The sequence below is a fragment of the Bombina bombina genome, chromosome 6, assembly GCF_027579735.1.
Source record: "Bombina bombina isolate aBomBom1 chromosome 6, aBomBom1.pri, whole genome shotgun sequence".
Taxonomy (NCBI): domain Eukaryota; kingdom Metazoa; phylum Chordata; class Amphibia; order Anura; family Bombinatoridae; genus Bombina; species Bombina bombina.
The window spans coordinates 171,186,536-171,199,351 of record NC_069504.1 but is presented as its reverse complement, the minus strand read 5'-3'; the positions used below and the strand labels follow the sequence as shown (position 1 = coordinate 171,199,351).

General features: G+C 35.2%; 1 protein-coding gene across 1 annotated transcript in view; it reads left to right on the top strand.

Annotated features, from left to right (window-relative positions):
- CPED1 (cadherin like and PC-esterase domain containing 1) overlaps positions 1 to 12,816 on the top strand; it is a 654,007-nt gene that overhangs the window by 32,650 nt on the left and 608,541 nt on the right. The window contains exon 2 of the mRNA XM_053719194.1: positions 4,494 to 4,680. Within this exon, the coding sequence (XP_053575169.1) occupies positions 4,494 to 4,680 (187 nt within the window). The remainder of the gene's footprint in view (positions 1 to 4,493; positions 4,681 to 12,816) is intronic.

The window sequence follows — 12,816 nt, the reverse complement described above, 5'->3', positions numbered from 1 at the left end:
ACCGTAAAAAGAGGATGCTCCACGCCAGATGTCTTGATGATGGACCCGCTCCACGCCGGATGGATGAAGATAGAAGATGCAGTCTGGTTGAAGACTTCTTTCCGCTTGGATGAGGACTTCGCCGGCTGGATGAAGATCGAAGAGGCCTCCTGTATGAAGACTTCTTGCCACGTGGATGAGGACTTCGCTAGCTGGATGAGGATAGATGTCCGGACTTCGATAACTGTAAGTGGATCATCGGGGGTTAGTTTGGGTGGGTTTTTTTTTTTTAGCTTAGGGTTTGGGTAATTCCTAAAAGCTAAATGCCCTTTTAAGGGCAATGCCCATCCAAATGCCCTTTTCAGGGCAATGGTTAGCTTAGGTTTATTTGGGGGGTTTGGTTGGGTGGGTGGTGGGTTTTACTGTTGGGGGTGTTTGTATTTTGTTTTACAGGTAAAAGAGCTGATTTCTTTGGGGCAATGCCCTGCAAAAAGCCCTTTTAAGGGCCATTGGCAGTTTAATGTAGGCTAGGTTTTTTTTTTATTTTGGGGGTCTTTTTTATTTTGATAGGGCTATTAGATTAAGATTAATAGTTTTTATTTTTGATAATTTCGTTTTTTATTTTTTGTAATTTAGTGTTTATTTTTTTGTAAATTAGTAAATTGTATTTTATTAATTTAATTTATTTCATTTTATTGTAATGTTAGTTTTTAGTGTAAGGCAGGTTAGGCTTTATTTTACAGGTAACTTTGTATTTATTTTAACTAGGTAGCTAGTAAATAGTTAATAACTATTTAATAACTAGTCTACCTAGTTAAAATAAATACAAACTTACCTGTGAAATAAAAATAAAACCTGATAGCTACAATATAACTATTAGTTATTTTGTAGCTAGCTTAGGTTTTGTATTTAGTTTTAAATAGGAATTATTTAGTTAATACTTGTAAGGTTTATTTAGATTTATTTTAATTATATTTAAGTTAGGTTTAGGTCTAGGGCTTAATAACTTTAGTATAGTGGCTGCGACATTGGGGTGGCAGAGTAGGGGTTAATAAGTGTAATGTTAGTGGCGGCGATGTTAGGGGCAGCAGATTAGGGGTTAATAACTGTAATGTAGGTGGCGGCAATGTTAGGGGCAGCAGATTAGGGGTTAATAACTGTAATGTAGGTGGCAGCGATGTTAGGGGCAGCAGATTAGGGGTGTTTAGACTCAGGGTTTATGTTAGGGTGTTAGGTTTAAATGTAACTTTTTCTTTTCCCCATAGTTATCAATGGGGCTGCGTTACGGAGCTTTTCTTTCCACGATCGCAGGTGTTAGGCTTTTTTTTGCTGGCTCGCCCCATTGATGTCTATGGGAAAATCGTGCACGAGCACGTCAAAAGTGCTTGATTTCGGTGCGGTATGGAGTTCAATGCCACCATATCGCCCGCACAAGCCTGCTTTTTTAAAACCTGTAATAACATCGCTATAGGGAGGTGAAATAACACCGAAAATGTTGCAGTAGTTAATTTCCCTATAGCGCTCAAAACTCGTTATCTGGCTGATACTGTTTTAAAGCGACAGCAACACAGGGCACTGGCTTAATAGAAATCTGCAACTTAAAGTTCTGAGTAGAGCTGAAGCAAATAACATGGTTGCAGTAGTATTATGAAATGCAAAATGACATCTGATCATAATTTACAGGGTGCAAAGGGAATACATGGTGATTGAGCTTTAGAGTATGGAATGAACATGTGCACAAGAAAGATACTGTCCGTAGAAGGAAAATATGGAAAACTCAGGACAAAAAGATCTTAATTCACCTAAATATTATATCAGCACCTGATATACATATGGTCTGATGTGTTCATATAGGTGACATGCAATTAAAGGGACAGTCTAGTCCAAAATAAAACTTTCATGATTCAGATAGGGCATGTCAAATTCTGGTGTAGACTGTCCATTTAATTTAAAAATAATTGGCATGGTTGTCTCTATGAATGGGTATTATTATGTTTAGTAATATTAATAACATTAAGTGCCCACCAAATTCCGTGCCACTGGGTATATTATTAGGGGTACACAATGACTCATGGGAAAAAAATAAAAATAAAACAGACTACACAACGCAAATTAATTATCTCTTAAACTCGCTCACTCTCACTCTCTCACTCTCTCTCACTCTCTCTCACTCTCTCACACTCTCTCACACTCTCTCTCTCACTCTCTCAGTCTCACTCTCTCTCCTTCCTTCTAAAATGTTTATAGAAACTGCTGTTTGAATGTCTTAGCTGCAGGCAGCTTCTTTCTTTCCCAGCCACTGGATGTAGCTTTCAGTTACAGTAAATTTTTAGCATCAGTAGGATGTGTAGACTATTTTTGTCTTTGTCACAGAAAACATCTACAATTGAGTAGTATTAATACAAGTATAAGGCTAGTGAATTGTCTGTCAGTTCTCCTCATGAACTCAAACTTGACCCTATGATTTTAAGTATATTTCAGAGAAAATGCAGGAAATCACGTCTTAACACAAGTATATTTATTTTTTTACTCCTTGGAAAAATATAAAGATGATAAATGTGTTATTTTTTTAGACTATAAATGACTTGCTATACGGTCTTTCTTCTAAGTCAGTAGTAAACACTCATGGTATTCATCACTGTCGAAGGTACCACCAGCATTATTAGATGGTCATATTATTAATTAGTATACATGTATGCATTTTGTGATTGGCTGATGGTTGTCACATGATGCAGCGGGAAGGAAAATGGAAGTAACTTTGACATTTATCAGAAGAAAAATGTATTACTCAATTGAAAATCAAACTAAGTGCCTTTGTATTGTCTTTTTATTATGCATTTGAGGATTATGATATTCTACTGTGTTTAGCAGCCCTGTAAGACTAGCATGTTTAATATTGTTATATCAGTATGTTAATGTTGACATTACATACAACACATTAAAAATGTATAGGCACCAGGATTCTGCTGCTCATTTGGAGAATGTTTAAAATGTATGCAATATGGTCTAAAAAAGGTGTTAAGATTAAAATTGGTTTGTGATATATACCTTCTTTATTTCGTTCCCCAACTTGACAGCTCATAAGATCCCTCCTCTATATAATGCCTCACCACAAACCCCCATTGCAACCTCTCTAAATACAAATCAACCCCGAAACTTTCCAAAAATAAAAAATCATACATTAAAAACACTTAATAATCACACACTTTTCTTTAACTGTAGACCAGTTACGATGTCTTCTTCCTAAGTACTCATTGTTTATTCTGATTAATTAAAAAAAACTGGCAACCCAAAACCGGTAGAAGTCAATAGTCATATATAAATAACCAAGATATTTAGGAGATGTCCCATGTAAGAAAAAGTGACACGTTCGCGTTGCACTGAATCATTGTGCTCATGAGAGCACGCTTCTATAGGCTCAGACACGGCATGAGAACTAGCACAGCGAAGGGGTAAGTCGCGCAGCAATGGGCAGCACATTGTAAATATATATGTATATAAATATATACATATATAGTTATGTGTTTATATGTGTATATACACATATTAACACATAAATAGATATGTATATAAGCGTATACATATATATTTACAGAAACAAACACAATCCCCATAGACCACAATGTAAAGGCACTTTTTTTCCTAATACCCCACACCTGCCACTTTTAACCCCTTATAACTGCTTTTAGCAGTTATATTTAAAAAAAATAAAAAATAAAGATGGTCATTGTTTTTTATTTTCCAAAACAACACTCAACTTTATTTTGGGGGCAATTGGGGTACATTTAGAAAATTAACCAGACATCTGATCTAGTGTTAATTTTCTGAGGTCTAATTGCTGCCGCAAGCTCGCAGTAGCAATAACCAGCCACTTGTATTGGCCCGTTTGCGGGCGCGTGATAAATTAGCGCTCCACCCTCTGGTGACTGATACATTTCCACCAGGTCACATTTTCCTTGTTACAGAATCATTATAAAGAATGGTCAAAATGATAGAGGCAACAAAAAAACTATTCTGATTGATTTATTCTGGCAATGCAGATCTTACGTCTGTAAACCTGTAAATAAATGTGAAAAAGTATTTATTATTAAGAATCTTCATCCCAGATATGTCCTTGGGTATGATATGGTAATTAAGGCACCAAAAACTAGAACATGAATTTGAACACCATATTTACAAAAAAACATTATTGTAAAGAAAAACACTTGACCTCTCACATGTTAATGATAGTTTTGTATCGTCTGAAAATACTGAAGAGGAAACACAATTATTTTCATTTACCAATAAATCTTCCTTTTCCTATTCAGAATAAGAGCATATTTTGGTTTACGTTTTCATTGCCCTCCTGGAAAGAACATGAGAGTTGTGCCATTGTCGTCAAATTATATTTTTATATTCTTTCTGTTATGAGATCATTTGTTGTAGTAAATGTATTATTACAATGTAAGTTTAATAATCAAAATGATAGAATAGTAATTCTGAAATAAGCTAAAATAATATACATCATTTTACAGTTTGGGGAATCGGTTAAAAATCATGTAACGTCCAGAACCAAGAAAAGGGCCTTTTTGCACGTGCATCCATCTGTTGGTAATGATGATACAAACCTATATAAACATATACTTGCAAAGCTGGGATATAAAGTCATTTCAGTAGATGGCATGGTGTCATTTAACAGGAAGAGGGAGGAACTCTACCAAGGTAAGAAGCTTTTTCATTTGTTGTATCTAAGTTCAATTTAGCATATAAAAACAAGTTTATATGTAGTGGGATATTTCACAGTTTTTTGTATTGGTGATACAGATAGAAAAATACAGTACAGGAAAATGTCTATTTGTAGTAACTATATCTCCATTAAGGTGTCTATACTTTTTGCTGAAAATTGTTCTCAACAAAAGGCCATGCTATAAAAAAAATAAAAAAAAATAAAAATTTAAAAACACACATTGTGACAGATATTAACAAATCTATAGCAACGGGATTATTTAGTGCCAGGTTAATTAATTTAAAAAAGCTTTTCACTACTTAATGGTTCTCTACACTTCTTTTTAAGTAAGGGAGTGCTTAAACACAGGGTCACTGAAGTTAAAGGGATAAGCAACTTTCTGATTTACTCCTATTATCAATTTTTCTTTGTTCTCTTGGTATCTTTATTTGAAAAAAGCAGGGATGTAAGCTTAGGAGCCAGCCCATTTTTGGTTGTCATATACCATAGCTATTTAAAATACTTTTTATACATTTATTTTAATAATAAACATAATAAACAATAATAATGATTTTTTATATGTAACATGTATATATGAGTGTAATACTTTATTTTAATATATTTTACATGTTTTTAGTTATATTTTTCTTCTAGCCCTAACATTTTACTTCTGATGTCAAGCTGCATTAACTTTTTTTTATTACTCGTATTTTAAGCGATGTTTAGTGCTGCTGCGCAAACTATTGAAAGTATAGGGTCTGCTAAAGTAATGTTGGCCACCCTAAACATTCTCTGATAGTTCTGTTTTACCATGGACTTGTAATACCAAAATGCACATTAATCTTAGTGCGATCCCGCAATCTGCGCCATCAGTAGCGCTTCATTTGTAATGTAGGCCTTGGTGTCTTCAGTGTTTCCCCTGTGATGCATAGGGAGATGTGTCTTTGCTCAGTGGGTGTTACTACCATAGGACTCCTGCAGGGGATAATAAGTTCACTTATATATACTATAATTGCATTTGTAACGCGTCCGTCGGTATCGCCAGTTGTGCACGCATCCTCAAAAGAATGTTGGCTGTGCAAGGCAGCCAAAGGAATGTTGGCTGTGCGCGCAGCCAAAAGAATCCACCTGGATGCAGCGTAAGCAGACCTGAAGGCTTAAAAAAAAAAAAAAAAACCACATAACCGCCCGCACGAAATAACTAAAAAGCACGTAACAGCCCGCACGAAGTATAACAAACACCTAAACCATCAAACCCCACATTGCAAAACAATAAAGTAATTAACCCTTAATCCGCAAATAACATAATTAAAATATTAACCCCTTAACCACCAACCACCCACATCGCAAAAAACCTAATTAGCCTATTAACCTCTAAACCGCCAAACCCCCACATTGCAATAAACCTAATTAACCTATTAACCCCTAAACCGCCAACCCCCCACATCGCAATAACCCTAATTAACCTATTAACTCCTAAACCGCCAACCCCCCACATTGCAATAAACCTAATTAACCTATTAACCCCTAAACCGCCAACCCCCCACATTGCAATAAACCTAATTAACCTATTAACCTCTAAACCGCCAAACCCCCACATCGCAAAAAAACTAATTAACCCCTAAACTGCCAAACCCCCACATCGCAATAACCCTAATTAATACATAACCCCTATACCGCCAACCCCCCACAACGCAAATAACTAATCTAATTACTTAGCCCCCTAACCTAACACCCCCTAAATTAACCTCAATTACTACTAAATTGCTATTAAAATAAAAAACTAACATTAAATTACAAAAAATTAAAAAGTCTAACATTACAGAAAAAATAAACAAAATTTATATATATATAAAAAAATATATACCTTATCCCTATGAAAATAAAAAAGCCACCAAAATAAAAACACCCCCTAATCTAAACTACCAATAGCCCTTAAAGTGCATTTTGTAGGGCATTGCCCTAAGTTAAACAGCTCCTTTGCCTCTAAAAAATACTAAGTCCCCCCTAACAATAACCCCCCCCCACCAAACCCCCCAAAATAAAAAAACTAACACTAAAAAAATGAAAATACCCATTGCCCCTAAAGGGGCATTTGTATGGGCATTGTCCTTAAAAGGGCATTCAGCACTTTTACTGCCCTTAAAAGGGCAATCAGCTCTATTTCAAGCCCAAAAAAACCCTAATTTAAAAAAAAAAAAAAACGCCACCAAAATTAAAATAAAAAAGCCTAAGACTAAGCCCCAAATAGGTACTCACTGTTCCTGAAGTCCGGCGGAGAAGGTCTTCTTCCAGACGGCTCCATCATTTTCTATCCTTATCCGGAGTGAAGGCGGCACAGAACGGAGGTGCAGAGCTGTGTTCCCGATGCCTGGATCCTCAGCGGCAGTCCTCCACTGATGATTGAATGCAAGGTACCCCATATTTATTGGGGTACCTTGCATTCCTATTGGCTGAAATTTTGAAATCAGCCAATAGGATGAGAGCTACTGAAATCTTATTAGCTGATTTGAACAGCCAATAGGATTTCAGTAGCTCTAATCCTATTGGCTGATTTCAAAATTTCAACAAAGGGGAATGCAAGGTACCCCAAATTGATTGCGGTACCTTGCATTTAATCTTTAGTCTACGACGGACATCAGACGAAGTGGAGCCTCCATGCCGCAGAGGACCGCCGCCGCTGAGGATCCAGGCATTAGGAACACAGCTCTGTACCTCCGCGCCGCCTTCACTCCGGATAAAGATAGAAGATGATGGATCCATCTGGAAAAAGACCTTTTCTGCCGGACTTTTAGGTTTAGGCTTTTTTATTTTAATTTTTGGGGTGTTTTTTTTTTTAAGATTAGGGTTTTTTTGGGCTTGAAAAAGAGCTGATTGCTCGTTTAAAGGCAATGCCCATACAAATTCCCCTTTAGTGTTATTTTTTATTTTATTTTAAGGGGTTTGGTGGGTGGGGTTTTTACTGTTAGGGGGGATTTTGTATTTTTTAGAGGTAAAAAGGCTTAGGACAAAAGGCCCTTTTAAGGGCTATTGGTAGGTTAGTATTAGATTAGGGGGTGTTTTTATTTTACTGGGGATTTTTTATTTTTATAGGGCTATTAGTTTAGGTTTCAATTTTTATTTTGAATACCTTTTTGTTTATTTTTTTCTGTAATTTTACTTTTTTATTTTTTGTAACTTTAGCTTAGGGGGTTGTAGTTTTTAAACATAGACTGCCCTCTGGGCAGGCTTATCGCCTACTATGTCATAAATTTGTTTATCTTTTCCCGAAATCACCATTTGATTCACTAAGGCAGACACTTTTTTTTTCTTCTTCTAAATATAAGTGATAGCCTGAAATGTTTTTTTATTAATTAAACCACTTTAATAGACAATATATTTGAATCTGTGCCCTAGAATATACTGACACAATTATTTGGAAAGGTAACTTGCAATTGCTGGAATCTTGGGAATCTGAGAGTTTTATGAGCATAACTGATTAACAGCATCAAAATGATTTGTTTTACAAATACATTTATTCAGTAAATTATGTCTTCTAAATATATATTAATGTGATAACGTTTCTTAATAAACCCAGCATTCTTAGTACGTTGCCTTTTCATTCTGCTGCAAAGCCATTTGTTATCTTTTCTCTGCTTCTCGTGTTCTATTTTTGAATGTTTGGATTGAACAAAAGCCAATAGTTTTGGGAAGGGCTTATATGGGAGAAAATTCATTTTAAAAGTATTTTCCCTTTTTTTTGTCTATAAAGACTGTGCTTTAAGTTATTTTTTATTTTTTTTATTTTGGAATATTAAATAAATATTTGATGTTATGCTTAAACCACTTTATAATTCTTTAAAATATTGTTGAGCTATTAAATGTCATGGTGAGTCCACTGACCTGATGAAGTGGTGAAACCTTGAAACGAGTTGTCTTTTGTCATATGGTCTGGCAGAATTTAGATAGCGGACCAGCTACATTTGTGGATCTTCAATTTTATGCAGCATGATTAAGGTCAGGTGTTGACCAAAATGTTGAGCTATGTTTTTTTTTTTTTGTGTGTGTGTGATGTCTTAATAAAATATTGTTGAAGATTACCAAGTGGTGCTGCTACTTTTTGAATTGCTGGATCTTCAATTTTATGCAAGTATCTTTGTTTTAGTTTTTTGTATTTTATTACATTGAAACATTGTTTTTATATATTTTCAGATTACAAGTGGCGCGCTATTTATCAACTTTTCTTGTGCGCAAACGCCGCCTGAAGTAAACTTTTAACATGTGCTGGTTACCAAGTATATCCAATATATATATATATATATATATATATATATATATATATATATATATATATATATATATATATATATTTAAAAATACATTTTCCCCTATGTGAAGAATGTAAAATATTTACAGTACATACACACTAAAACATATTATTAAATATTAAAATGGATTGTAAATTCCCACGGAAAAAGGCCCTTAATGTCTTCTGTATTTGTGTGATAAATGCTGTATCATTGTACCCATGGACAGTGCTGCAGAATTTGTTGGCACTTTATAAATAAAGTATAATAATTAAAAAATATTTTCCTTTTTTTCAGGTATTTGAGTGGAAAGGGTTCCAAAGTATATATACATATGTATATATGTGTATACCTGTGTATATTAGTATTTATATGTGTATATAGGTATGTACTGTATATACACATGTAAACTTAAATACACATGAATACACATATACAGTATACATATGTAATACACATACACATATTTAGACATGTATATGAATATATATATATATATATATCTATCTATCTATCTCTCTCTCTCTGTGTATATATATATATATATATATCATAGCTCTTTCCATTCAAATACCTTGTAATATACCATATACCTTATAACTTTCTTTTTAATATATATGTAAATAATTTTTGTTAGATAGTGCATATATGAGTGTAACACTTTATTTTAATGTATTTATTTTGTGTTTAGCGCTTGGCCTTCAGTCACGCTAACCAGACAAATTTAGTTTGTGCTCTACCGGTCGCATTTAATTTTAACTTGTAATACATGCGCAAATTAACTCGAGCACAAAATTTTAATATCGCAAGCACGTTAACATTAGCGCGCCACTTGTAATCTAGCCCTATATATTTTAATAAATATATTTGTTTTTTTAACAATATCCTTTGAGCGTTAGCTAAGGTTTCTATTGCTTTTTTCTCCATTTATGGTGCATACGTGTTTTAAACAATTTCCTGGCTTTTCCAGCAGGGACAGGAATGAAATAAGAACAACTTCTTGTCTGGAAAATATAAACACTGAAGTGTAAAGAATGTGAGACAATTTGCAGTGTTTGTGATTGGGTAAAACATCTTTAATTGACTTTTATTTCTAAGGCTTTTTTTTTTAAACCATTCATATAAATTCAGTATGTGATCTGTATGTGCACATATATAACTTATATACACATACATACATTTTCAGCCCTTCTCAGTCCAACAGCTTGTCATATACCATATCCCTTTAAAACCCTTTTTATAAGTATAAAGTGTAATGCTTTATTTTAATATGTTTTACATATTTTTAGTGATTTTGTTTCTTTTCCTAATACTTTACTTCGGGTGTTAAAGGGACATGAAACCCAAATTTGTTTTCTTCATGATTCAGATAGAGCATGCAAGTTTAAACAACTTTCCAATTTACTTCTAATATAGAATTTGCTTCATTCTCTTGGTATCCTTTGTTGAAGGAACAGTCATTCTCTACTGGTAGCTAGCTGAAAGACAATGATAAAAGGCATATTTGTTAATCCACCAATCAGCAGCTTCTCAGCCTACCTAGGTATACTTTTTTAACAAAAAGACAAAAAGTAAATGAGGGCGCCTAAATGGTGTGATATCTTCAACCAAGGATAGAGAAACAGCAAGGCTAGAAACATACTCACAGATTTCCAGGCACTTCAACAGTGCAGGAGGGGCAAGCTGGACAGTTAGACGTTGGCCAGCAGACTTGTACTACCCAGGCAATCCTTCCAGGCCGGAATTCAACAATATGATGATCAAGATGGTGGTTCAAAGAGGTAAGGTAGCCCAAATCAAACCAAACACACTCTGTGCGGTACATTCAGCATCCCAGGAGAGATATGAACTCAGAGTGACAAGATATGAAAGATAGAAAAGCTTTAATTTAAAATCAATTAAAAAACAATTAAGTAAAAAGTCTCACAATGCATTTCTCGGATTTACCGTTTCATCAGGTGAGCTGTTAAACATGCCACTAGCTGTGATTTAAACACCCCTCGGTTGGCGTTCTTGTCACTCTACAGCGCATGTCAAAATCAATGACCAATCATGTAATCTCTCGGGATGTTACCAAAAAGAACGCTCCACAGTGCAAAAAACGCCCCCAATCTGCCACTATTGCCTATCAGTAAGCAGCTATATAAATAGAGTAAATATATAAACATACAGAAATTAAAAACAAAAGAACAAGGGAAATAGACCACAACATTAATGGTGGAGGGTGCTACATATGGCCTTCACATGGTCAGAGATGGACTAGGCTGCTGCGCATGCGTGATTGATCCCATAGGTCTGTATCGAGATTGATGATGCCTTAATACAGCGTGATCAGCTAATCACGAATGAGCAGATGCCTAATTGTTTGTATTGAACTCTCTCATGTATAGAGGAAACAAGGGGGAGAGCACAGATATAAAACATTACAACAATCAAATGAGTGATGCGTCTACGATCCACAGGACACAAAATATTAAATCTCATAAAACAACATGTCATAACAAACAATTGCAACAGAAGATCAAATAAAACCGGTAGTAAAATATGCAGAATGGATACATAAAAAAGCAGCAAGAACAATTGAACTAAAATGTATCAATTATGTAGCTAGAGTAATGCAATGGTGAACAAAATTAACAATGTGTAAATATGTGTCCTTATAAAACCTTAAAGAAATATAGAAAATAATAAAGAAAATATCCTGTATCGATATAAGACCTTATGGTGTCCTTTAAAAAATATAAACAATATACGATAGTAGAAAGTATGACCCCCACTAACCAATGATAGAGAAAGATAACTAGTATTCATGATGAATGTTAAACACACATACATGTATGTATGTATGTATGTATGTATGTATGTATGTATTTATGGATAATGAGTATATCAATTAAACAGAAACCAAATTTTTTTTATTATTATTCTAACAGAATAGGGATTAATTGTTAAAGGCGGCCATGTCAACATTTTCGTTTAAACCAAAAGGGGTTATAGTACGTAATTTCCAAATCCAAAAAGTTTCAACTGCCCACTCTGAGAGCATTGTAAACAGTGTAACCTTTGTGATTCTCTAACTGGAAAAATCTTCAAATGTCAATCGATACATGTGTTCAAGCATAACACTCAGTACACGATAATATTACATGTTACTAGCGTAATAGATAATTGTTGGCTCTGATAGCATTGTTATTAGTGGTACTCCAATGTCCCCTATACTAACAGGACAATCTGAAGAGTAAAGACATATATGTTGAAGTAAACTAAAATTTGGCATGATAATATTACACACTAGGGGGGGTAGTTATCAAGCCGTCTACTTTTCTGGCTTCGCCGGCCCAATACGCCCGCCTAAGCTCGCCTACCTTCGCCGCCGCGGACCTGAAAAAATACGCCTAAGTTATCAAATAAAGCTGTCAAAAAGCCGCGGGGCGATGAGCAGCGGACTGTGACAGTTATCACTCATCCGATCTCGCTGCCCTTCGGCTTTTTCCCAGCTTTATTGCTAGCCTGTCACTAAGCACTCACACTAAACTACACTGTTCTACCCCCTATACCGGCGCCCCCGGAGCCTCCCGCAACTCAATAAAGTTACTAACCCCTAAACCGCCGCTCCTAGACCCCGCCGCAACTCTTATAAATGTATTAACCCCTAAACCGCCGCTCCTAGACCCCGCCGCAACTCTTATAAATGTATTAACCCCTAAACCGCCGCTCCTAGACCCTGCCGCAACTCTTATAAATGTATTAACCCCTAAACCGCCGCTCCCGGGCACAGCTGCCACCTACAGTATACCTAATAACCCCTATCCTGCCCCCCCTATACCGTCGCCCTCTATAATAAAA